The sequence below is a fragment of the Lepus europaeus genome, chromosome 3, assembly GCF_033115175.1.
Source record: "Lepus europaeus isolate LE1 chromosome 3, mLepTim1.pri, whole genome shotgun sequence".
NCBI classification, from domain to species: domain Eukaryota; kingdom Metazoa; phylum Chordata; class Mammalia; order Lagomorpha; family Leporidae; genus Lepus; species Lepus europaeus.
The window spans coordinates 43582492-43606801 of record NC_084829.1 but is presented as its reverse complement, the minus strand read 5'-3'; the positions used below and the strand labels follow the sequence as shown (position 1 = coordinate 43606801).

Below are 24310 nucleotides of genomic sequence, written 5' to 3'. Positions count from 1 at the left end.
GCCGCACGCTTTTCCGCTGGCCCCAGCCCCCGATGCCTTCCGGAGCCTGGGACGTGGCTCCCATACAGGAGGTAGCTACAGCGCGGGGTTGACCGCCCCCGCCCAGCCCAGCGCAGCCCGGCCCAGCCCTAGCGCCTAGTGGAGGTTTAATTGAGTTCTCACCGTGTATGTATTGGGAACTTGGAAAAACAATGCAGAGCACCAACACTGCCACTAGCTGTATTATTTCTCCCCAGTAATGTCACTTGGTTTTTTAAGATTTATTGTTAATTCTTGAAAAGGCAGAGCGAGAGGGATCTTCTACCCACTGGTTCACTCCTCAAATGGCCACAGGGACCAGGACTGGGCTAGGCTGAAGACAGGAGTCTGGAACTGCATCTGCGTCTCCCACGTGGATGCAGGGGCCCAAGCATTTGGGCCATCTTCCGCTGCCTTCCCAGGCGCATTAGCAGGGAGCTGGATCGGAAGTGGAGCAGCTGGGACTGGAACCTGTGCTCGTGTGTTATGCTGGAGTTGCAGGCGGTGGCTTAACCCACTGGGCCACCATGCCAGCCCAGTAATGTCACTTCTTGACCTAAGAATTGTTAGGAAACTGGGATCCCTAAGATTCTGCCAATTAACCCCCCACCCACACCCCTCTCCTGCCCCAAGCCAGACCCTACAGAATGGGTCCCTCAGTTCTAGTTTCTTCCACGGTCACCAGATGTCTCTTTATCTACGCCTTCCATAGACCTTCCTACCTAAATGGTGAAGGATGATTAGGCAATGGGGCAAGGTTTAGGCCACACCTTGGGAAAGGAGGGTGTGCAGAGGGGTACAGAAAAGGGCGACATTTTACAGGTTGCATTTTCCCATCAGCTCCCACCTACATTTACCTATCTTGGGCCCTACAGTGTGGCTCTCAGACCCAAATGGTAGCAAGCAGCCGGGACCCCTCCTCCTTGGGCTTCAGACTACTTCATGGCCACCTCTGCAGTCCCCAGACAAAGACAAACATAAACAAGTTTCCCAGCAAGCTTCCGGCCAGCGGAGGAGATGGGCTTGTTACTATTAATTGCGCTTATTTCTGGATTCCTTTCTAGAGGGCTCATGGAATCAGAATGGCGTGGGCCCCACATCAGAGAAACAAGTGTCTAAACCGCCCAGATAATTGCTTTGTTTTGATTATCTGGGCACTGCTTATGTAGGCTTTTAAAACTAATATCTCAGGGACCTGACTCGGTTTGATGTGTCTTCCACCTCAGAACAATCCACAGCCCTTTCCCCTTCTGTTCACAACTCCTCCACTCCCACTCGGCCTTTCCCTTCCCTGAGTGGGAGATGTGGCCCGAGTCCTCGTCCCTAGGGTCAAGGCATCAGGCAGAACACAGGCCGAATGCCGGCTGATGGAACATGCTTCAAGTGACCCCAGCACATCAAAGAGCCCAAGTGGTTTGTTTTCACTGAGCCATGTTTACTCAGCGCCTGCTAATGGCAGGCTCCACGTCAGGAACCAGGGAGGGAAGTGCTGCCGCTTCCCAATGCCAACGCCTTTGGCAGAACAAATCCTGACTCACTGTTGCCCAGTAAGACACAGCCCTACTGCGCCATGGGAAGTGCGCAGCCTCTGGAGCCAGGGGGCTGGGTTCGAATCCACATTTCACCACCAGAGCAAGTAACCCGATCTCCCTAAGCCTCATCTATAAAGTGGGAACAATAACGCATACACTGTAAGGCAGTTGGGCCTAGGTACCATATGCAAGTGCTCCAAACAGTGTATGTAGGAGGGGCTTCAACAAGCTCATGAGAAAGTTCAGTGCAAGGATAATGAGAATTTCCCTTTGTGTGTTACATACTAAGGCAAAAACTTTTACACTGTTTCAAGCACTTTGCATAGGTTACCTAATGGAACAGTCTCGCAATTATGTATCACCTGTTCATAAGCACACAGCTATCTCCGGCACCAGCAGGGAGAGGATTCTTTTCACCTTTCTTACTGGGGAAATGAGCAGCTGCTCTCCTACCCCAGGGACCAGCAAGGATGAGGAGAGGCACCTCCAATGCAGCTGAGGGGGACCCACACGGCAGGAAGGCGGGGTTTGGCTTAAGGACAACACTGCCAACAGTGACTGCTCGCAGCAAACAGCTACAGAGAAGGCTGGGCAGAGCGCCAGACGGCACATCTGGCCTCAGGGAGCAAATCCCACAGGACCCCAGGGCAGTCCTGGGGCCTCTGCCGGTGACTGAGCCCCTCCCTGTTCTTTCCTCAGTCCCCTCCCCAGATCTGAAGGGCAGACAGGCTAGGGTGACCAGGCCTGTGGAGACTCCGGAACAGCTGGAGGGATCTGCAGGGTCTCACCCGAGGCCTCAGCTCCCCAGGCATGGCACGTGCCCTGTGTTTCGCTGACAGCTGCCTCCATGAGGACGGAATGCCGCTGCCTTCCCCTGGCTGACAGGAGCCCCGCCAGCAGCACCTGCGACCCTCCAAGCCCTGGGAACAGAGCTGTAGCTCCGGGCACGTGAGGGTGCCAAGTCTGTGGAGGAGCTCCTCCCCCGCTTAGAGTCTATGGTAGACCAAGCGCAGGGCCAGAGACTTCCCCTAAAGCACTGGGCTCTCGATGGGGCCTGCTAAGCTCAGTCCCTCACCACAGTTCTTCCCACACATCAAAGGTCATTTTTGCTTTGGACATAGAGAACGCAAGGGTCACCAAGATCAGCATGCGGCAAGGAGAGAATGTTGGGCTTGAAGTCAGTGCAGGAAGGAGCTGACGGGACTCCACTCCCAGCTCTGCTGTCAAACTACTTACAGGGGCCAGCACTGTGGTGTAGCAGGTAAAGTTACCGCCTGCAGGGCTGGCATCCCACATGGGCACCGGTTCAAGCCCCAGCCACTCCACTTTTGACCCAGTTCTCTGCCATGGTCTGGGAAAGCAGCAGAAGAGTCCCAAATGCCTGGACCCCTGCACCCGCTTGTGGGAGACCCAGAAGAAGCTCCTGGCTCTGGATTAGTGCAGCTCCGGCCACTGCAGCCAACTGGGGAGTGAACCAGCGGATGGAAGACCGACCGACCTCTTCTTCTCTCTCCTCTGCCTCTTCTTCTCTCTGTATAACTCTTTCAAATAAAAAATAAATCTTAAAAAAAAAAAAAAACTTATAGAACTTGAGCCAATCAAACTTAACTCCCCAGACTGGCTTATTATCAGCTAAGTATATCTAATTCAAAAATCCAAAAACTGTAATGTTTGAATGCTGACATGGCACCTCAGGTAGAAAATTTCACACCACGAGACCCTTGTTTTATGCACAAAATTATTAAAAATATCATATAAAATTAATTCAGGCTAGTGCATACAAAGTGTAATAACACATAAATGAATTCCATCTTTAGACTTGCATCCTATCCCCAGGATATCTCATTACACAGATGCTAACATCCCCAAATGTGCCACACCCCTGGTTCTAGGCATTCCAGAGAAGGGATAGCCTACCTGTAATAAAATATCCTGGAAGACCTGCAGCAGAAGAGGCCCGGGAGAAAGCCAAAACCCTTTAGTCTCAGCCGGAAAGGTCTCTGTAAGTCAAGCGTTCCAGGAAAGTTTACTCTGAATCCATCTGTTTTGTATTTAAGTTCATGAGTCACATCCACCTTTACATCCCCAGTAAAAACTCGGCACGGACACGACAAACAAGCAGAGAAGGGCCGCCTCCATAGGAGTGTCCCTCTGTGGACCCGGCTTTGCTCTGCAAGCCCAAACAGAAACACCTGACCCAGCACCCTCTGGGAAAATCAACCTTTGATTCAACAAGCTGTTGCTCAGGGATGAATACCATGGTCCCAGCCACACACCGTCAGCCCCCCGGAAGTGTGAGGAGGGGAGGCAGCCAGGACAGTGCCTTCCCCTCTCACTGGGAAGCAACGCCAGCTCCAAGCGAGAGTCGGGTGGCTCGGTGCCGAAGGGAGCCAGGCCATTCGGCCGTCCAGTTCCAGGATGAGGAAGCGTCCTCCGTCACTCGTGGAAGCCTTTCAGCGTCACTGGGGCCTGGAACCAGATGTAATCATCCGAAGCCACTGCTGGGTCGGGAGGCCTGCCGCAGGACAGGCTCACGGTCAGTTTGTGGCCGCGGCTGGGCACGCGGTAGTTGAGCTTGGGTCGAAACCAATCTTCTCCACAGTCACGGTGCCCCTGCGCCATGACGATGGTGCCCATGAGCGGAGGGGCCTGCAGCTCGCTAAAGGCATCGGCCAGGAAAATGGCTCGGAAGAGCCGGCGCAAACAGGCTGCTGTATTCAGGCTCTGGTCCACACAGTAGGGAGCCAGCCGGGACAGGTCGAGTTCGTAGAACTCCTTGGGGCTTAGGGCACTGCCCCCAAGCAGGATCAGCACTCGTGGTACCAGGGTTCGGGCAAAGAGGTCCTCCAGGTGACTGAGGACACTCTCCAGTTCCGCCAGGGCTTGTTGGCATTTCCTGCTGCTCGCCTCGGCGGCCGTCCGGGGCTTCTTCCTCACCACGTCTTCTGCCTGTGACAACAAAGCTTGGTGAGACAGAGAGACAAGGTAGGGGAAGCTAATGCCTTTTAAAGAACCCTGTGAGGGACGATGGCGCTGTGGTGCAGCAGGTTAACGCCCCGGCCTGAAGCACCGGCATCCTAAATGGGTGCCAGTTCTAGTCCCGGCTGTTCCTCTTCCCATCCAGCTCTCTGCTGTGGCCTGGGAAAGCAGTGGAGGATGGCCCAAGTCCTTGGGCCCCTGCACCCAAATGGGAGACCTGGAAGAAGCTCCTTGCTCCTGGATTCGGATCGGCTCAGCTCCAGCTGTTGCGGCCCACTGGGGAGTGAACCATCAGATAGAAAACCTCTCTCTCTCTGCCTCTCCTTTTCTCTCTGTGTAATGCTGACTTTCAAATAAATAAATAAATCTTTAAAAAAAAAAAAAAAAAACCCTGTGTAGGGGGGGCACTGTGGCATACTAGGTTAAGCATCTGCCTGCGGAGCTGGCATCTCACATGGGCACCAGTTCTGGTCCCAGCCACTCCACTTCTGATTTCGCTCCCTGTTGATGGCCTGGGAAAGCAATAGAAAATGGCTCAAGTGCTTGAGCCCCCGCACCCACATGGGAGACCCAGAAGAAGCTCCTGGCTCCTGGCTCAGATCAGCCTAGCTCTTGCAGCCATTTGGGGAGTGAAACAGATGAAAGACCTTTCTCTCTGTCTCCCCCCCCCCTTTTTTTTTTTTTTTTTTTTTTGACAGGCAGAGTGGATAGTGAGAGAGAGAGACAGAGAGAAAGGTCTTCCTTTTTGCTGTAGGTTCACCCTCCAATGGCCGCTGCGGCCGGCGCATCGTGCTGATCCGAAGCCAGGAGCCAGGCACTTCTCCTGGTCTCCCACGCGGGTGCAGGGCCCAAGCACTTGGGCCATCCTCCACTGCACTCCCTGGCCACAGCAGAGAGCTGGCCTGGAAGACGGGCAACCGGGATAGAATCCGGTGCCCCGACCGGGACTAGAACCCGGTGTGCCGGCGCCACAAGGCGGAGGATTAACCTGTTAAGCCACGGCGCCGGCCTCCCCCCCCCCCCAACTGTTTCTCAAGTAAATAAATAAATCTTTAAAAAAAAAAATCCCTGTTGGGGTACACAGACCCAAGACTGACCGTCTAGCTCAATGAACTGCCACTGCAGACCCCTGGGCTATATCAGCATCACAGCAAAAAGTAAATCTACTCTTTGTGCCATAATTCTCCCACCCTCCGAACAGCCAAGAGAGCGGCCAGATGTAAGAGGCTAAGATAGTCAAGGAAATCTGGTGGCATGCCACAAAGCAGTCAATTTTTGCTGGGGTATATATATATGAAAGCGAAATAAATAAACTCATGTTGGGGGGAAAAAGAGCAAAGAGCATATGCGAAAATTAAGAACTCTTAACAATGATTGCCAAAAAAAAAAAAAAAAAAAGAATAAGTTGTATTGGTGTTAGAATATAAAGCCAAAGAACTCCCCCATCAAGGAAAAACCAAACATGAAAATTTGGAGAAAAGGAACTAAAATGTAAAGGCTCAACCCTTCGAGCCCAAAAGCAACACTTAATAGGGGTTTAGGGAGGCGACAGCAAGAGGGAAAACACCAGAGGGGGTTACACCGCTGAAGACGCGCAGATGGCTCCGATCCCCGTTCCACCTGCTCGCCCGGGAGAGCCGCGACGTCTTCCCCCCGCAGCCCGCGCCTACCTGGGGAGAAGGTTTTCGGTAGAAGTGCTTCAGCTGTTCGTAGGGCAGAGGCAGCTGCTGGCGCTGATACATGATGTGCTTGAGCAGCTCACAAGTAAAGCGGCAGCAGCCCTCCTGGCTCACCGGCCCGGGAAACACCACCGGCACCATGCAGTCTCTCGGGCAGCAGTGCTCCGCAGAGCCGGGGGCCTCCGGGGCAGAGGCGGTCTCCAGCAGTTCCACCGGGGAGCCGTGAATTTCCTCCGACTTCTCAAACCACTCCAGATCTAGGGAGGGGACGGACACAAGAGAGGGAAATGAGACACAAGCCAGGGTCGGGCTCCGCATTCCCTGCGGCCACCACGCACACGCCGACGCCCGCAGATACCCTAGTGCGTGCGTGGGGGATTCCTGACCCCCGCGGCCGTTCGTGACTAAGTGGGCGACACGAGAGAGATTTCGCGGGCAGTGACTGGGGCTCTACTCAGAAATCGGGCCCCTGACCTGGGGAAAAGAGGGCGAGGCGTAGTCACACCGGAGAGCGGACGAACCGGGAACTGGGAAGAAGGACCAGGGGCGCGGTGACAGGGCGGCTGTAGGGAAGAAACGGGGCCCCCATGTCATACCAGTGCCTGCGGCCGGCGACGGGATTTCCGGCTCCGGGGCCGCCATCGCCGCCTCCTCCCTCAGCTCCGTGCGTTAGAATGAGAGGCCCGCGGAGCGTCATGGGAAGCCCTCTCCACTTCCGGCTCGGCCGGGCCGGAAGGGGGCGGGGCGCCACCGCCCTGGGCTGGAGCTGGGCGGGGCCGGGGGTGGAGCCCGCGCTGGCACCCGTAGCCCTCCGGCTACGGCGGGCCCAGGCGCTCGCGGCCACCCGCCCTCAAGCAGCCATTCATTCTTGGGTTCATTACTTTCTTCACGCCGGGCCCTGTCCTCGGTGCTGGAGGCTCCGCCGGGGACAAGCCCAGCGCGGGCCCTGCCGTCGAGGGGGGCACTGCCTATGCATACAGTGCAATGGGATGCGTTATACAGTGGGGTATACAAGGGCTGGGGGAGGGAAGAACTGGGCGCCTAACCCAGAGCGGGTTGGGGCAGGGGTATGTGGTTCCAGAAGAAATGTGTGAAGACGTTGTGACCTTGTCAGTTAGCAAGGTAAAGAGGAGACCCCAAGAGACAAGAACGTCATCCCCTGTTCAAGGAATGAAGAATTCCTAAAGCGCTAGGGCGTGGCAGACAGGATCATGACAGGATCTTCTAAGCCTTGATAGGCTTTGAACCCGATCCCCCGTAGGGAGGTAAGGAAGCTGCTTATAAGTAGGGAAGTGACATGATTATGTTCACATCTTTCCCGTTTAATCTCCCTGCTGGCTGCACTGTAGAAGTTGGATTACAGGGAGGATAAGACAGGGCCAGGGGTTCTAGTTCGAGGTAGTGCTGAGACAGAAGGGAACCAGGGTAGTGACAGGGGAGGGAGATAACTGGGTGAGTCCTGGAGATACAAAGGGGCCCAGTGAGCATAAATTAGTAGTTGATCCAAGGAAACAGACTGTCCAGGCTGGCATTATAGTGCGGTGGGTTAAGCCACTGTCTGCAGTGCCATATCATATATGGGCACTGAATCGAATCCTGGCTGCTCCACTTCTGACCCAGCTCCCTGCTAATGTGCCTGGCCCACGATGGCCCAAATGCTTGGGCCCCTGCACCCACGTGGGAGACCTGGAAGAGGCTCCTGGATTCGGACTGGCCTAGTCCAGGCTGTTGCAGCAGTTTGGGGAATGAACCAGTACTTGGAAGATCTCTTCTGCCTCTCCCTCTCTGTCTGTAGCTCTGATAAACCAATCAATCAGTCCGTCTATAAAAAAGAAAAACGGGCTGTCGAGAAAACAAGCAGCGTTGTAACTCCAGCAACTGAATAACTAGGTGCTCCATTCGATGAAAGATGGAGCAATAAACGAGGACCAGGTCTACTAGGAGGTGAGAAGATGAATCCTGCTTTTGATGGGCTGAGTTCAGTGTCACCACAGGACAGTGAAAAGAGACATTTAGAAACACCATTTGGGACAGACAGCCATCAGTATGGGAGTGGATAGGATCACTCAGCGAGGCTGCAGAGTAAGGAGGGGCAAGGCGGGTTAAGCCAGCAGCGCATAGGGGTTCGTGTTTGAGTCCCAGCTGCTCCTCTTCTGATCCAGCTCTCTGCTATGGCCTGGGGAAGCAGTAAAAGATGGCCCAAGTCCTTGGGCCCCTGCACCCACATGGGAAACCCTGAAGAAGCTTCTGGCTCCTGGTTCCTGGCTTCGGATTGGTCCATTGCTGCGATTTGGAGAGTTAACCAGTGGATGGAAGGATTCTCTCTCTGCCTCTCTGTAAATATTTGAGAGGTAGAGTTATAGAGAGAGACAGACAGAGAAAAACAAAGAGCTCTTCCATCTACTGGTTCATTCCCCCAAAAGGCTGCAATGGCTAAACCTGGGCCAATCAGAAGCCAGGAGCCAGAAGCTTCTTCTGGGTCTCCCATGTGTTGTGGAGACCCAAGCACTTGGGACATTTTCCTCTGCTTTCCCAGGGACATTAACAGGGAGCTGGATTGGAAGTGGAGCAGCTGGGGCACTAACTGACACACCATAAGGATGCTAACGCCAAAGGCGGAGGCTTAACCTGCTATGCCACAGTTCCAGCCCTTATAACACTGCCTTTCAGGCAAATGAATACAATTTTAAAAATCTTTAAATGCATCTTCAAAAATGAGGTGGGAGGGGCCTAGGATCCAGATGACACTGTTTATGGGATAAGCAGAGAGTGAGAAGAACCTGTGGAGGAGACTGAGAAGTACCTAGATAATACAAGTAGGGAGAAAAATAGACAAGTGTCAGGTTATGGAGGGCAAGAAACGAATTTGTTTCAGGAATACTAGATGTTAAAACATACCAGAAAAGTATGATTAAAATACTGTGGTATTGGCTCAGAAATAAACATACACATAATAGGTCGGACATTGTGGTGCAACAGGTTAAGCTGCCGCTTATGATGCCAGCATCCCTTATGGGCACCAGTTCAGGTTTTGGCTGCTCCACTTCTGATCTGGCTTCCTGCTAATGCACCTGGAAAAGCAGCAGAATATGGCCTAATTACTTGGGTCCCTGCAACTCATGCAGGAGACCTGGATGGAATTCCAAGTTCCTGGCTTCAGCCCAGCCCAAGTCATTATGGCTATATGGGAAGTGAACCAGCAGATGGAATGAATCTCTGTCTATGTCTCTCCCTCTTTCTCTGTAATTCTGCCTTTCAAATAAATAAATATCTTTTTTTTTTTAAAGTTGGGGGAGAAAGAGAAGCGGTGTGGTACAAAGGATTAAGCCACCACCTGTGATGCCAGCATCCCTTATGGGCACGGGTTCAAATCCCAACTGCTCCACTTTTTTTCTTTTTAAGATCTATTTATTCATTTGAAAGTTAGAGTTACACAGAGAAAGAAGGAGAGGCAGAGAGAGAGAGAGTTCTTCCATCTGCTGGTTCACTCCCCAGTTGGTCATAACAGCTGGAGCTGCGCCGATCGGAAGCCAGGAGCCAGGAGCTTCTTCTGGGTCTCCCACACAGGTGCAGGGGCCTAAAGACTTGGGCCATCTTCTACTGCTTTCCTAGGCCATAGCAGAGAGCTGGATTGGAAGTGGAGCAGCCAGGATTCAAACCAGCGCCCATATGGGATTTTGGTACTGCAGGTGGTGGCTTTACGTGTTATGCCACAGTGCCATCCCTCCCTCTTAATTACTTAATTTATTTGAAAGGCAGAGTTAGAGTGACAGAGAGATAGAAAGATCCTCCATCTGCTGATTCACTCCCAAAATGCCACATCGGCCAGAGCTGGGCTGGTGTGAAGCCAGGAGCTAGGAGCTTCTTCCAGGTCTCTCACATGCGTGCAGGGGCCCAAGTATTTGGGCCATTCTCCACTGCTTCCCCAGGCACATTAGCAGGGAGCTGGATTGGAAGTGGAGCAACAGGGACTCAAATTGGCATCATGGGTGGTGACTTTACTTGCTGAGCCACAGTGCTGGCCCCACTGTTCCACTTCTGATCCACTTAAACTTCTGCACAGATGGAGTTCCTGGCTCTCAGCTTTCAGCCTGGCCCAGCCCCTGTTGGTCATTGGGTCCATTTCGGGGGGGCCAACCAGTGAATGGAGGGTATCACTCGCTCTCTCTGTAATTCCGCCTTTCAAATAAACAAATAAATCTTAAAAATAAATATGCACACAGTAAAACAGAAGATAGTCCAGAAACAGGTCCACATACTAAGATATCTATGTCATAGGTACTTTAAACATTTTTGTGGAAAGTGTAATTCAAAGATGTTTGTCCTGGTGCAAAAAATTTTTGAAGTCTGGGGGCAGGCACTTGTTGTTACCTGGGATGCCCACACCGCGTACTGAATGCCTGGCTTCCTGCTAGTGTACACCCTGGGACACAGAGAGGGTGGTTGGAATGCCTGGGGCCTTGCCACCCACATAGGAGACCTGGATTGATTCTGGGCTCCTGGCTTCAGCTCAGTCCAGCCCTGGCTGTTGCAGGCATCTGGGGAGCAAACTGGCAGATGGATACTGTCTCTCTGTCTGCCTCTCTAATAAAATGAAAATAAAGTTTAAAACCATTTGAAATCCATGAATTCAAAGAGGTCTTCAATAAATATGGAAAATGTATATCGTGAAAAAGCTGCATGGATTTCAAAACATTTTTGCACTTATCATTTAATTCCATCTTTCACAAACTTTCTGAAATACCCTCACATGCAAATCACCGTATATCATGAAGGTGACTTTTCAAAACAAAACTCCCTATCCATTCAGGAAAAAAAAAATCAAATTAGTTCCTACCAACAAACTACAGAGAGACAGACCCAGATTAAAGCTCTAAACATAAAAATAACCCTCAAAGCTTCTAGAAGAAAATATTGGGGAATAACTTATAACCCAGGAGTTGGGGTAAAATCTTAGGGGATGACATAAAACTAAGAAAGCATAAGGGAAAGGTTGCTAAATCTGAGTTTAAACTTATGCAGAAGTACTCTACACACAAATAAGTGACTAATGACATACCAGGAAAAACGTTTTCATGTGACGTGGGTGTGTGTATCCTTAATATATGTATCCCACAGCCACGCACCTCACAGGCACCTCCTAAGCAACACCTCCAGGAAACAACGCAGACACCACGTTCCAGGTCCCAGGACCCTGATCTCCTGGACAGACAGCTTTGTTCAGCCTCCGCCTCTGCCAACCCTCACTTCTGACTGTGGTAGGCCAGGTGTGGTCAGGAAAGGTGTAGCAGAACGGGCTATCCCTTCGCATCTCTTCAAAGTTCTCCACTTAGGAGACACGGGAATGGGGAGGGGTGAAGCTAAGTTCTGCGAGTTGGGGTTGGTGGTTGAAAGATCCCTGTAGATGAACAGACAAGGGTTATCTCCCAAGAGCAGCAGGCCCTGGTTTTCTGGTTGGAGTGAGCGTGTGGGGGGATGGTCTTATCGCTCCCCTCCAATCCCCTTCCTTCTTGAGATCACTCACTGAGTTCTGTAGTCTCAGCCTCTCAGCAGTAGTCCTCTGCTCCTGGCTGGGGTGGGCCTCTGCTGCATAACCTTTCCCTCAACTGCACAGGATCAAGAAGGGAAGTCACTTGTGCTTGCAGCCCCTGAAGACCTACACAATCGGCTGGGCCTGTTGGGCCCTTCCCCAGATTTTGGTCTTTCTGCGCTCTCTGCCTCGGGGAGTTATGCTAGGCAGACAACACCTACACATCTGTAGACCGCCTGTCTCCCCCCATGTGGCCCTGAGGAAGCCATGGACTCCACCAGGTCTGAACCCCTGCAGGGACTGCCAGAGGTAAGCCACTGCTGCTGCTTCCAGTTCTCTAAGGGAAACTGAGGCCTGGCGGGGAAGAGCTGTTTTAATTCTTGACTGTGGATGCACACTTCAGTGTTTGGGAAGCGAGGGGAAGTGGATATACTGTTCCGTGGTGTCCTGGGGACCTGGGGGCTAGGAACTGAACTTAGGTCCAGCAATGCTAACTGCCTCTCTGGTGCCTTGGACACTGCCTTGTCACGAATGTGTTTACTCTTCGCCGAGTGCAAGAGCTCTGAAGAACAGGAGAGGTGACTTGGCAAGAAAAGCAGTAGTCAACAAGCCCCTGGGGCCCTTGGCCAAGTTTCTATTCCCGGCCACTTCCCCGCCCTCGCAGCGTTTGCTGTAACTGGAGCCCCGGCCCCGCCCCGAGAGAGGGCCAGGCTCCTCCTACAGCCCTGGTGGTTTTTAAACCAAACTTAGGTCTCCCCTATTGGTTCAGCTTCAAAACAAAGGGGAGGAGGCAGGCGCGCTGCGGCCTTCCCCGCAGGCCCCCCCGCTCCCCCCCTCCCCGGGAGCCAGCAGTTTTATAGGTTCGAGCCTCGTGTCGGGCCATGGCAGTGCCTGGGGCTGCCAAAACCAATCCTCGGAAGGTGCCAGCCTGGTCATAAGGCAGCGACTACTATGTACGGGTGGCATAATCATCGCAACAATAACAGCCATAATTAGGCTAACCACCACCCGCCTCCGCCCTGGCGTTCGCCCTGACTCACCCCCGACGACTCGCCGGCCATCGGGGAAGAAACCGAGGCAGGGGTGGAGCCAGCAGGCCGAAGTCACCCCGAATTCCGCAGCTCTTCACATCCAAATTCTGTTCAGAATCTGCGCTTAAGGGGCCAAACCCAGGGGCGCCCACAAAGCTCGATCCCGATGTAAACCCTTCGCGGACAGTGGCCGGCCCCATCCCCCGGCCCTGGAACAAGAGCGGTTCGGCGCGCGAAGACTGGGAGCCAGACTACAGCCCCCATAGGTCTTTGCGCGCGAAGGCGCGCTCTTGTCCACGCCCCACCACTACTGCGACCCTGCACGCCGCGATGCTTCTTGGGAGTTGTAGGGCAGCGGCGTATGGTTTCGAGCGAGATCCCAGGCCTGTGGACTCCGTATCCCGTGGTGCACCGCGGCTGTTTCTGACGCGACCCGGAGGCAGGAGGCGGGGGCGTGGCTTGCGCCGGGCCCCACCCCGCTCTCCTCTGGCTGGCCCGACACGGCGGTGGCAGTAGGGGCGGCGGCGGAGGCGGAGGGGGCGGCGGCGGCGGCGGCAGCGGGGGGGAGGGGCCGGGCGGGGGGCTGGCGGCAGCAGCGAATGGACTCGCGGGTATCGGAGCTGTTCGGCGGCTGCTGCCGGCCCGGAGGGGGCCCTGCCATGGGCGGAACCCTCAAGGCTAGGGGGGCCGGCGGCAGCAGCGGCTGCGGGGGCCCGAAGGGGAAGAAGAAGAACGGAAGGAACAGAGGGGGCAAAGCCAACAATCCCCCGTACCTGCCCCCCGAGGTGAGCACCTGAGAAGCGGCGGGCTGAGAGGAGACCACTCCTTTCGGCTCCGGGACGGCAGGGAAGCGGGACCGAGGAGAATTAATCCCCTTTTCCGGTGTCAAGACCTCCGGGAGGAGGGGCGCGGGGGGGAGAACCCTCCTTCCGGTCCCGAGACCCCCACCCCCACCCCCGGACCGCCCCTTCAGTGTCAGGACCTCGGGGAGGCATAGTGAGGAGAGAAATGGGGGAAAGGGGATCCCACCCCCTTGGGAATAGCGGCGGGGACCGCCCGACCCCGTGTCTGGGCTGCAGCGGGGGGAGCAGGCTGTATCCTGGGATGAGGAGGTGAGAGGAGGAACCACCACTTTTCCAAACTTGCTCCGCAGGGGAGTACCCGAGAAGGAGCAATATGTTCCCTCCCTAGCCTCAGCTTACACACACACTCACACGCACACACACGCACAGAGCCAGAGAACAGTTCGACTTAGTAGTCCTCTGGACTTTGCCAGCCCTATGAGGGGGCTGGGGGCGAGCAGAGCCCCCACGCACCTGCTCCATCTGTCTTTAAGGCACAGCATGAGTCCGGCTTTGTTCCTCTGTCTTAGGAGAGGAGGACCTAGGGGAAGAGCCCACACCAGTGGTTATCAAAGTTCACATCGGAGTCATCCGGTGACTTTATTTCGAATCACGGGAGGGGTGGGCCAGGGAATGTGCATTTCTGACAGGGGCGTCTCATGGGATGCTAGTGCTGCTGGTCCCGGCATGTCCCTTTAAGAACCACTAGGTAAGGGCTTTGGTGGCCGGGGAAGGTCGGCTACGGCCTGGGAGCTGCAGGGCTCTGAAGGGATGGAATTATGACACGCGGTGATGGCCGGAGAGGAGTCGGCTGGCAGAACAGGCAGATCCAGGCCTTTTGCACCTGCGAGTGAAAGTTCAGGCAACAGATGCTCTGTGCGGTGCTAGCAGCTGGGGGGTGGATAAAGAGATTGTAGTACGGGTTCAGGACGTCACCTCTGAGGCGCGAGGGGCAGGAGGTCACGGCCATGGCCAGTCTGGTCTTGGTGTCTACCCGAGCTGCTTTTGTTGCTCTCAGCCCCAACTTTGCTGCGCTGTTCCTCTCTCACCTGGGGCCCCCCTCCCATTGGGCGCGCACAGCGACCGGTGCTGAGCTCACCTGCTGGCCCTGGCCCAGAACCTCTTGCCGCTCTGGACTCCTGATGACATCAGCTGAGAGGGGCAGGCAGGAAGGAAATGGTGTCTCCCCGACCAGTGGCAAAGCAAGGCTTCAACAGCCTGGGCGCAGACAGGACAGAAGCGTCTGGGAAGCGTGGTGTGAGACTGCGGGGACCGAAGGGGCCGTCAGTGATGGCCCACAGGAGGGCCTTGGGGGTCTGTTCCCGGCCAGGTCAGGGGACTCGGTGTCCTGCAGGCCCTTCACACGGGCTGCGCCGGGGCTTGTCTGCCAGCTAGTGACCTTTGGTACCTGCCTAAGCAGATGCCGCTGGGGCTTCCGGCTCTGAGTTGCCCAGGTCCCATGGGCACCACAGGGAAGCAAGGACTGAGTGTGCACTGGGTGTGGTAACTGCTCCCTGTTCCTTTTCAGGCTGAAGATGGAAACATCGAATATAAAGTGAGTCTTAGGCTGGAGGAGCAGGGGTAGGTTGTCTCTGCCGCCCTGGGGTGATTTCTCTGAGATCCTTCCAACTTGATGACCTGTAGGAAGACTTTAGGGGTGTGGTGCAGGGTGCAGGGACACAGGGTTTATGAAGGGGAGAGGGAAGGTGCTGGTCCTTGCAGCAGGACAGGCGGGCGCCACGTGGGGGTGGCAGGAACCCCTCTGATTCCACCTTCTCGCCCACCCCACCCACCCTAAGCTGAAGCTGGTGAATCCATCCCAGTACCGCTTTGAGCACCTGGTCACACAGATGAAGTGGCGGCTGCAGGAGGGACGCGGTGAGGCTGTCTACCAGATCGGGGTGGAGGACAACGGGCTGCTGGTGGGGCTGGCCGAGGAGGAGATGCGGGCCTCCCTCAAGACTCTGCACCGGATGGCAGAGAAGTATGCCTCCCCCTCCCCTCCCTTCCCCTGACTCTGGGGAGGACCCACACGTCCCTACTCACCTAGTGGCCAAGAGGCCGGGGTGCTCTCCTGACGGAGCTCAAGCAGGGAGGGGTAGGGCTCAGGCCTCTTCCTCATTGGCCCTAGCTAGGCCTTGCTCCTTGGTTGAACATTTGTGTCTTTGTTTTAAGGAATTGGGTTGGGGGGTTGGGGGTTTGGGGGGAGGTAGGCCGGAAAGTGGTGGCAAGTGCACCTGTGAGAGGTGCATGCAGGTCACCAGCCCAGAGCTGGGCTGGCAGGGGAGGGTCGGGGAGATGGGTAGCGGTGGCCTTGCCATGACAGGGTCGGGGCAGACATCACTGTCCTCCGGGAGCGAGAAGTGGATTATGACAGTGACACACCCCGCAAGATCACTGAGGTGCTGGTACGAAAGGTCCCGGACAACCAGCAGGTGAGCGCACTCCGGTCTGCAGCTCCTTGGTGGGGACTGGGGGTGGCAGCTCTTCCCCTGGTCTGGGCTCATCACAACACATGCTCTCCAGGGAATGTCCCGGCCCTGGGCTCAGCCTGCAGCAAGAGAGCTGAGGGGTGGGAGCCCTTACCTCTGGCACCTCGTCCGCAGTTCCTAGACCTCCGTGTGGCCGTCCTGGGGAACGTGGACTCTGGGAAGTCGACCCTGCTTGGAGTCCTGACCCAGGGAGAGCTGGACAACGGGCGGGGCCGGGCCCGGCTCAACCTTTTCCGCCACCTGCACGAGATTCAGTCTGGCCGAACCTCCAGCATCAGCTTCGAGATCCTGGGCTTTAACAGCAAGGGAGAGGTGCATGGGGTCCACGGGACCCAGTGGGGCGAGACTCCGAGGATGGGCTGGTAGTGGTGAAGGACAGAGGCCAGGGGCAGAGTGTGGAGACTTTGTCCCCCTAGCAGACAAATGGGGAGCCAACGAATGCAGTGAGAACTGGGGCTCTGGGTTACGAGGCAGGGTCACCCAGGGACTGGCTTTAGGTCCTGGCAACCCTTGAAGGGTTGGGGAGGCTCGCGAGGGGCACTGAGAGCCCTGGGCTCCGGGCCAGGTGGTGAATTACAGCGACTCCCGGACGGCAGAAGAAATCTGTGAGAGCAGCTCCAAGATGATCACCTTCATCGACCTGGCCGGCCACCACAAGTACCTCCACACCACCATCTTCGGCCTCACCTCCTACTGCCCCGACTGCGCCCTGCTGCTCGTCAGTGCCAACACTGGCATTGGTACGAGCCGCGGGGGGCGGGCACAGGGCTGCGGACTCCGCCCCTTCCCCCTGCTCCCTCCCTTGGTCGCTCACTCTGCCCTCCCGCCGCCTGCCTTCTCTCTCCGAGACAGCCGGCACCACGAGGGAACATCTGGGGCTGGCCCTGGCCCTGAAAGTGCCCTTCTTCGTCGTGGTCAGCAAGGTGGACCTGTGTGCCAAGACCACAGTGGAGAGGACGGTCCGCCAGCTGGAGCGAGTCCTCAAGCAGCCTGGCTGCCACAAGGTCCCCATGCTGGTCACCTCCGAGGACGACGCTGTCACCGCGGCTCAGCAGTTTGCCCAGTCACCCAAGTAAGCTCGTCTCCCCTGACAGCTGCGGTCCTCGGGGCCATCTCCAGGGCCAGACCAGTTCTGGGCCCCTTCAACTTGGCATTGTGGGAGTCTCTGCTGGTGCGCCGAGCCCTGGGAATGAAGGGCAGCGTTCCCTGTCTCCCCTGGGCTTATGGGTGGGCTTCACGCAGTACGAGCTCCTGAGCCATTAGCAGGGGTGTGAGCGGGGGTCCCAGCTGCCCAGGTGAAAGCTCACCCCGGCCTCCGTGTCCCGGGTGGGTTTCCTTCACGTGGCCGTGCCCTGGCTCCCTCTGCAGCGTCACCCCTATCTTCACGCTGTCCAGCGTGTCTGGAGAGAGTCTGGACCTCCTCAAAGTCTTCCTGAATATCCTCCCGCCTCTCACCAACAGCAAAGAGCAGGAGGAGCTCATGCAGCAGCTGACAGAATTCCAGGTAGGCGGCGGCCGCCAGACGGCCGCTGCGGGGCGGGGAGCGCCCAGGCTCCGCGTCCAGGCTTGGGACCCAGCGGCCCTCCTGGCCAGGCCACTGATGGTGATTTCTTTGGCTTCAGGTGGATGAAATCTACACAGTGCCGGAGGTGGGGACGGTTGTTGGAGGGACACTTTCCAGGTGAATGGCTTTGCTTGCTACCCGCCCTTCTGCGCGGCATTGTGACCCGCAGGACGAGACCCCAGCATTGCGCAGAGCCCATCCGAAGCATGTGCCTGGCTGCAGATTAGGCCTTCCCTCCCAGAGGAGCGGCGGGAGAGACAGTGTCCCGGCCCTCCCCTGGGGGACAGTGTGGGACCTGGCCCCCGGGAAGAAACCAGAGTGTGTTCATCTGTGATCGCACCTCCCAGTGGGGGAAGGAGAGGGCCCTCGAGACTCCGCCCGAGAGAGGATGAACCCCAAGGGGGAGACTTTGCTCCCTCAGGGATTGAGCGTCCAGCGTTGTCAAACCAGCAGGTGCCTCTGCCCGCCGCGGCTGCTGGCCTTCTGTGGCTGTAGCCTCCAGAGTCTGACCTCTGGGCCGGGGCCAGGAGCCATCCCCGGTTACCTCCACTTGAGGGACTCCACCCCGAAAGGGAAGGCACGCTCTGAGGAGTAGGTTGGGGGAGGGGGAGCCAGGCTGACACTGTGCACCTGCCCTCTGGACCACAGCGGGATTTGCCGTGAGGGGGACCAGCTGGTCGTGGGCCCCACGGACGACGGCTGCTTCCTGGAGCTGAGAGTGTGCAGCATCCAACGCAACCGCTCCGCCTGCCGTGTGCTGCGAGCCGGCCAGGCCGCGACCTTGGCCCTCGGGGACTTCGACCGCTCGCTGCTGCGCAAGGTGAGACCGGCTGCCGGGTGGGCTGCCGGGTGGGCTGCCAGGTGGGCCAGAGAGCAAACGGAAGGGAAGTGCCTAGCACGCTGGCTGCCGCACGAGGAGCCGCCCGGCCGCTTCAGCGAAACCCATGCATGGAAGCAGCTTAGCGTGCTCGGGAGGAGCACGGTGCTAAAGAGGAAGCAGTAAACGCCTTAGCGCCCAGGATGCCAGACACAGTGGCGTGAGAGGGTGTGAGAGGGCGAGAGAGGGCAAGAGGACGTGGGGGGTGGGCACAGAAGGGTTCCATGGAAGAGGAGCGTTTTGGCCTTTGTGTCTGGAGTCCCAGAGGACAGGGAATGCAGGAGCTGTAGGGGGTGTAGTGGCTGGGGGAAGGGCCTAACGTTCGGGCTGCCCCCTCCCCCCGCCCCGGGCTGGGGGCTCTGCCTCCTCAGGGCATGGTGATGGTGAGCCCCGAGATGAATCCCACCATCTGCTCAGTGTTCGAGGCAGAGATCGTCCTCCTGTTCCATGCCACCACCTTCCGCCGGGGGTTCCAGGTGACGGTACACGTGGGCAACGTCCGCCAGACGGCTGTGGTGGAGAAGATCCACGCCAAGGTGAGCGGGGCCCCGCTGTCAGTGTGCGGCCTGGCCCCACGGAGGGAAGACCGCCCACCTGGCGGGCCGGGGAGCCGAGGCTCTGGGACGCTCTGGGACGGGAGGTGGTGGCCAGGGCAGTGAGCGCTTGTCTGCTGCAGGACAAGCTGCGGACCGGGGAGAAGGCAGTGGTGCGTTTCCGCTTCCTGAAACACCCGGAGTACCTGAAGGTGGGCGCCAAGCTGCTGTTCCGCGAGGGTGTCACCAAGGGCATCGGCCACGTCACTGACGTGCAAGCCATCGCAGCGGGAGAAGCTCAGGCCAACATGGGCTTCTGAGTCCTCCAGGCGCGACAGCTCTCTTGCTGTCCCAACAATACATAAGGTGACTTCTGGCCATGCTGCCCTTGGCTGGCGGCTCTGTGTGTTAATAGGCTAGGGAGACGGGGTGCTCTCTGCCACTTGCCCCCAGCCCTTTCTGGAGAGGTGCCAAGCTTGATGTGGCCAGAAAGGAGTCCTGAGGGAGAAGACAGAAGTCAGGCCAGTGCCCCGAAGCTGTGCGCCCACCTCGTTGACTCACAACCTGGCAACCCTGTGGCCTGGCTACTGGCAGGAGCTGAGCAGCCACCTCGGCCCTCCTACCGGGACGGGGCGAGATTGGCCAGTGTCGTCTCTGCACTTCAGGAATTGTCACAAACTGGGATGGCCCTCGAAAGCACTCCATTTTCTATACCTCTTCTCAAGGCCATCTAAGTTGCCCACCACTGACCGACTGCGGACAAAGGCATCTGCTCTCGTCTAATGACCCAGGGTCTGAAGAAATGGCACAGAGACAGTGAATGGCAGTGCTCGCCTCCCGTGCGGAGGCCAAGGCCTGCCCCTCAGCTTTATCCTCCTCCCCTTCTTCACTCAAGGGCCATTTCCCGTTCCTCCTCTCACAGGCCCCACAGGTGCTATTTGTTGTGCTGGCCCCGGCGTGGGGCTGCCAAGCTCAGGCCTGGCACACCGGAGGCCAGCTGCACTCCTCTGCTGGCTCTCGTGCTGGGTCGGAGAGTGTTTCCCTTCCCCAGCTGCCGGCTGGGGACCGGCCCGCAGGCCCCGTGCTGTGCCCTCAGAAGCCCTCGTTTCCGGAATTGGTAGCAATCATCCCCTTCCCTCTGTTGCAGGGAACCAGGAGGAAAGGGAAGGATGTTGCCATCCTGCCACTCTTTCGGCACGGACTCCTGCCTTGCCCTAGGTTAGCGTCCTGGGTTCCCGTGGACTCAGGGATTTGTTGGTTGAGGTTTCTCTGCACACACACACACACACACATATATATGTATATATATTTAAATACACATATATATTGTACAGAATAAAAAAGTTTTATTGAATACACTGTGCTTGTGTTTAGGACCCAGACTCCACTTTAAAGAGCTAGATTTCTCTCCAGAGATGGGTAGAACCCTAACACCGCTGAGCCCTGGGTAGGAAAGAACCCACATGGGATCCCATTTCCCATTCTTCTCTCATCTGCCCCACAGAGGATCCAGGTTCCAGTGTGACAGCCAAGTGTTCTGGCCCGTTACGCAGGTCTCTGAGTAGAAAGTGAAACTGAAAACAGCTCGAGTAGGTAGCTCCGTGGACTCGGGGCATTGGCTGCTTGCAAGAGGTTTCGGCAGTAGAGAGTACGCTTCCTCTGTGCTCTGCCAGCTACTTGGAGTACAGTTTTCAGGTTTATATAGCTACGTCCTTAGCCTGGCCAAACCACAGTCCCCACTACCTATCTTATTTTAGAAGTACAAAAATAAGGCTCAAAGCTAAAGTCAAGAGGCTGGCATTCTGGTGCAGTGAGCTAAGCTGTGCCATGCCTGAGCACTGGTTTGAGTTCCAGTGCTCTGCTTCCAATCAAGCTCCCTGCCAACACACCTGGGAAGGCAGCAGCAGACGGCCCAAGTGCTTGGGAACCCTGTCACGCAGGAGACCCTGAAGGAGTTCTAGGTTAACATGTGGGATGTGAACCAGCAGATGGAAGATCCCTTTATTACTCTGCCTTTCAAATAAAAAAAAAGAGTCAGTCATCTGCAAGAAAAAAACAAAACAAACAACAAAACAAAGCCAGGGACTGTATTTTGAGCACTGACCCTAGCAAAAGACAATGACAAATGTGGCCCAAGGTGCGATGTGACATTTTGTCCTGAGAGCATTAGAGTGAGAGCCACCCTGCCACTCTGGCTCAGCCAGAACACTCAGGGAATAGGAGGATGTGTAAGGGCTGGCCCCTAAGGAGCTTAAACATTTTTATTGCCCCAATTCTAATAATCACATCTAGAATGTCACTACATATTTATGGAATATAAAATATTATTACATGCAAGGCATTGTTAGGAATTCTTGCTTTTAAGAAGCTACAAGTCTAGTAGGGGAAAGACAAATACACAGTGAATCACTGTATTCAGTGCCATAACAATGACAAATATCTTTGAAAACTGATTCCTAGTGGCTTCCTCCCTTCTTTACATGAAATGTCCATTTAAAAAAGCTCAGAGGCTGGTTCGCACACATAGAAATGACATGAACAGCATTTTCCTGCCACGTTTAGCCAGTCACCACCTAGTTCAGTTCTCCAGGAGGGTTACACAAGGAATTCAAGGTTCCCTCTATCAGAAAAGCCAAAAGTGACCTCCCACACATCCTACAAACATGGAACAAGTACAAAAGGCTACAATCACGAATATAAAACCCTCAATTCATACTTTAATAGGAGAGAGGTGAACATGCCAGCGAGCCTCCCAAGCACTTCCCTAAAGTTTGTACAGCAAATGTTACTGTTCTCCACAAACCTGACCTTTGGCATCCTGTAGACCAGTGGTTGTAAAATTTAAAAACGTACAGGGAGTCTTGTTTGTATCAGATTCTGACCGAGCAGGCGTGGTGGTGAGGCCGAGACCGTTTCCAGCAAGTCCCCTCGTGCTGCTGCCACTCAAGAGCTGGACTAGCACGGTTCTAGAGGTGACCTAGTTCTGACCATGACTTGGTCCAATCTCAACAGACTTCTTGAACTGGCCCAGGAGCAACCACAATCTACATTAGAGTAAAATGCAGAAGGGCCAGTGACTACAACTGAGGCTGTTAGAGGGTTCACTTCTATGAAACGCAATGTTTAATGTGTAGCTTTGGTAAGCAGAGCCCTGCCCTGCCCCAGCTACCATGTCACTCTGTGGGTTTCCAGGTTTCACTTCATATTCCCCAACTGAAGAAACAGTTTTGCTCAAGGCATTATCCAAACTGCTCTGTCACAGAGCTAGGAGAAAATTTTTTAAAAACTTTTTTTGGCGGCCGGCGCCGTAGCTTAACAGGCTAATCCTCTGCCTTGCGGTGCCGGCACACCGGGTTCTAGTCCCACTTGGGGCGCCAGATTCTATCCCGGTTGCCCCTCTTCCAGGCCAGCTCTCTGCTATGGCCCAGGAAGGCAGTGGAGGATGGCCCAAGTCCTTGGGCCCTGCGCCCCATGGGAGACCAGGAGAAGCACCTGGCTCCTGGCTTCGGATCAGCGAGATGCACCGGCTGAAGCGGCCATTAGAGGGTGAACCAACGGCAAAAAGGAAGACCTTTCTCTCTGTCTCTCTCTCTCACTATCCACTCTGCCTGTCAAAAAAATTTAAAAAAATAAAAAATTCATTTACAAAAAAAACCTTTTTTTGGGATGGCATGGTGGTACAGTGGGTTAAGCTGCCACCTGTAACGTGCAACATAGGCATCCCATATTGGAGCACTAGTTGGAGTCCCAGCTGCTCCACATCTGGTCTAGTTCCCTGCTCATGTGCCTGGGAAAGCAGCAGAAGATGGCCCCAATTCTTGGGCCCCTGCCATCCACATGGGAGACTTGGATGGAGTTCCAGGCTCCTGGCTTCAGTCTGACCCAGGCCCAGGCCCAGCCCCAGCCATTATGGCCATTTGGGGAGTAAACTAACAGATGGAAGATCGCCCTGTCACTCTGCCTTTCAAATAAATAAATCTTTTTTTAAAAGGTTTTTTAACTGGGTTCCTTCTGGATGCCAAGTTTAAGTGAGGTGCTTTATATCATTTTGATTTTCAGTAATCTGTAAGCTCTTAGGCTTTGCAGAGAAGGTGTCTTGCTCAAGGCATACAGGTTTGGAAGCAGGTCTCTTAGGCTCAAAGGCCTACACACTTTTTAATGCATGATATTACCTCCCTAAAGTCTAAAATTAAAACGTCAAAGGGAGGGAGCATTTTTACATCTCTACCAGCAATGGGATTAGAATTTGTGCATGTGAAGAGATGGAAACCTTAATTGGGTATTAAAAGTTTCATCGTCATAAATTTCCTTAAGAAGTGAATGTATGTCCATATTCCAGGGTTACAGATAAAACATTAATATCCCACAGCAAGCCCGAAGGCAGCACTAGTGTGCTAATGGTTTAAAAAATGATTCCAGTGTCCGCATGCCTTGAGGCCTGGGGCGTTTATTACTGGAAGCCAAAGGACTCTTGGGATTTCTTTTGCCTTGAGGAGACTTGACGGGAACAACCTGGGGGGTTGGGGAGTGTGCCTGCAAGAAGGATTTGTGGAGCTCCAGTGCAAAATGATAGTCAAGGTGTTCCGGCATCTCCCACACTGGCACCAGGGAGCCGCACTTCTCACAGGACACTTGGTCCTCAGCGGCCAGAAGACTCGGGGCAGTACTTGCTCCCGGAGCCGCGTCCACAGCAGACGTGGAAGCAGAGGCAGCGAGCAGGCTTGAGCTGTTCTGAGCCAAATCCCTCTGCGCGGGAGCTGCTACAGCAGGTTCCAATTTCAACAGCCCTTCACAAGCAGGGGCACGGTGTGGATCTTCTGCAGGTAACGCGTTACAGTCGGCCTGCGGATCTTGCGGCGGGAGACACGGCGAAGAGTGAAGCTCTTTCTGCTGTAGAAGCAGGCTTTTCTGCTTAAAGAAGGGCTCCATTCCTGCAGTTCTACTGGTTTGGAAAGCTGATGAGGGCTTGGAGGGAGAACTGCTTGTGTGGGCCTGGGCAGTGGCGATAAGGGATGAAGCTTCTTTGACTTTCTGCTTTTCTGCAGCTTTTTGGAAGAAGGATTCCAAAGAAGTAGTTGCTTTCTTAGTGGCTGCCACCATGGAGCCACTCCCCGGGGCCTTAGATTCTGAACTGCTGCTCGGCACCTTTGGGGAGGAGGCAGCGAATTTGGTAGCACAGAGGAGGAGCATTGTGAGAGGGGGGGACCTGTATACAACGGAAAGGAACAAGATC

General features: G+C 55.3%; 3 protein-coding genes across 8 annotated transcripts in view; 1 reads left to right on the top strand and 2 right to left on the bottom strand.

Moving 5' to 3' along the window:
* Nucleotides 1–170: 170 nt before the first annotated feature.
* MAD2L1BP (MAD2L1 binding protein) lies at nt 171–6900 on the bottom strand. 3 transcript variants are annotated; one of them, XR_009865497.1, is made up of 4 exons: nt 6805–6900; nt 6200–6465; nt 3468–4499; nt 171–3091 (listed from the first exon to the last, which is right to left on the bottom strand). XR_009865497.1 is itself a non-coding variant. In XM_062186187.1 (3 exons), the coding sequence occupies exons 1-3, from the start codon at nt 6848–6850 to the stop codon at nt 3987–3989; spliced, it is 825 nt and encodes a 274-aa protein (XP_062042171.1). In that variant the 5' UTR covers nt 6851–6900; the 3' UTR covers nt 3150–3986. The 3 variants fall into 3 exon arrangements, 2 of the variants coding, with proteins under 2 accessions (XP_062042171.1, XP_062042172.1); XM_062186187.1 differs by lacking the exon at nt 171–3091 and having other exon boundaries at nt 3150–4499; XM_062186188.1 differs by lacking the exons at nt 171–3091; nt 6805–6900 and adding an exon at nt 6683–6781 and having other exon boundaries at nt 3152–4499.
* A 6450-nt stretch (nt 6901–13350) lies between these two features.
* Nucleotides 13351–20431, top strand: GTPBP2 (GTP binding protein 2). Its single transcript, XM_062186183.1, has 12 exons — nt 13351–13554; nt 15140–15166; nt 15411–15595; nt 15938–16046; nt 16218–16415; nt 16669–16843; nt 16956–17175; nt 17472–17607; nt 17726–17784; nt 18316–18487; nt 18916–19080; nt 19221–20431. Exons 1-12 carry the CDS (start codon nt 13369–13371, stop codon nt 19395–19397), a joined length of 1809 nt encoding a protein of 602 aa, XP_062042167.1. The 5' UTR covers nt 13351–13368; the 3' UTR covers nt 19398–20431.
* POLH (DNA polymerase eta) overlaps nt 20412–24310 on the bottom strand; it is a 39293-nt gene continuing 35394 nt past the window's right edge. For all 4 annotated transcript variants that reach the window (XM_062186179.1, XM_062186180.1, XM_062186181.1 and 1 more), the window contains one exon: nt 20412–24283. In XM_062186179.1, the coding sequence (XP_062042163.1) occupies nt 23464–24283 (820 nt within the window). In that variant the 3' untranslated portion in view covers nt 20412–23463. The remainder of the gene's footprint in view (nt 24284–24310) is intronic.

Bases quoted from the DNA above. Each gene is read 5' to 3' on its own strand.
- MAD2L1BP (XM_062186187.1), bottom strand. From the start codon at position 6,850: ATGGCGGCCCCGGAGCCGGAAATCCCGTCGCCGGCCGCAGGCACTG. The intron at 6,466-6,804 runs GTATGACATGGG...TCCCCTCCCTAG, and splicing joins GTCGCCGGCCGCAGGCACTG to ATCTGGAGTGGTTTGAGAAG. The intron at 4,500-6,199 runs GTAGGCGCGGGC...TTGTTGTCACAG, and splicing joins ACCGAAAACCTTCTCCCCAG to GCAGAAGACGTGGTGAGGAA.
- GTPBP2 (XM_062186183.1), top strand. From the start codon at position 13,369: ATGGACTCGCGGGTATCGGAGCTGTTCGGCGGCTGCTGCCGGCCCGGA. The intron at 16,047-16,217 runs GTGAGCGCACTC...CCTCGTCCGCAG, and splicing joins AGGTCCCGGACAACCAGCAG to TTCCTAGACCTCCGTGTGGC. The intron at 18,488-18,915 runs GTGAGACCGGCT...CTGCCTCCTCAG, and splicing joins ACCGCTCGCTGCTGCGCAAG to GGCATGGTGATGGTGAGCCC.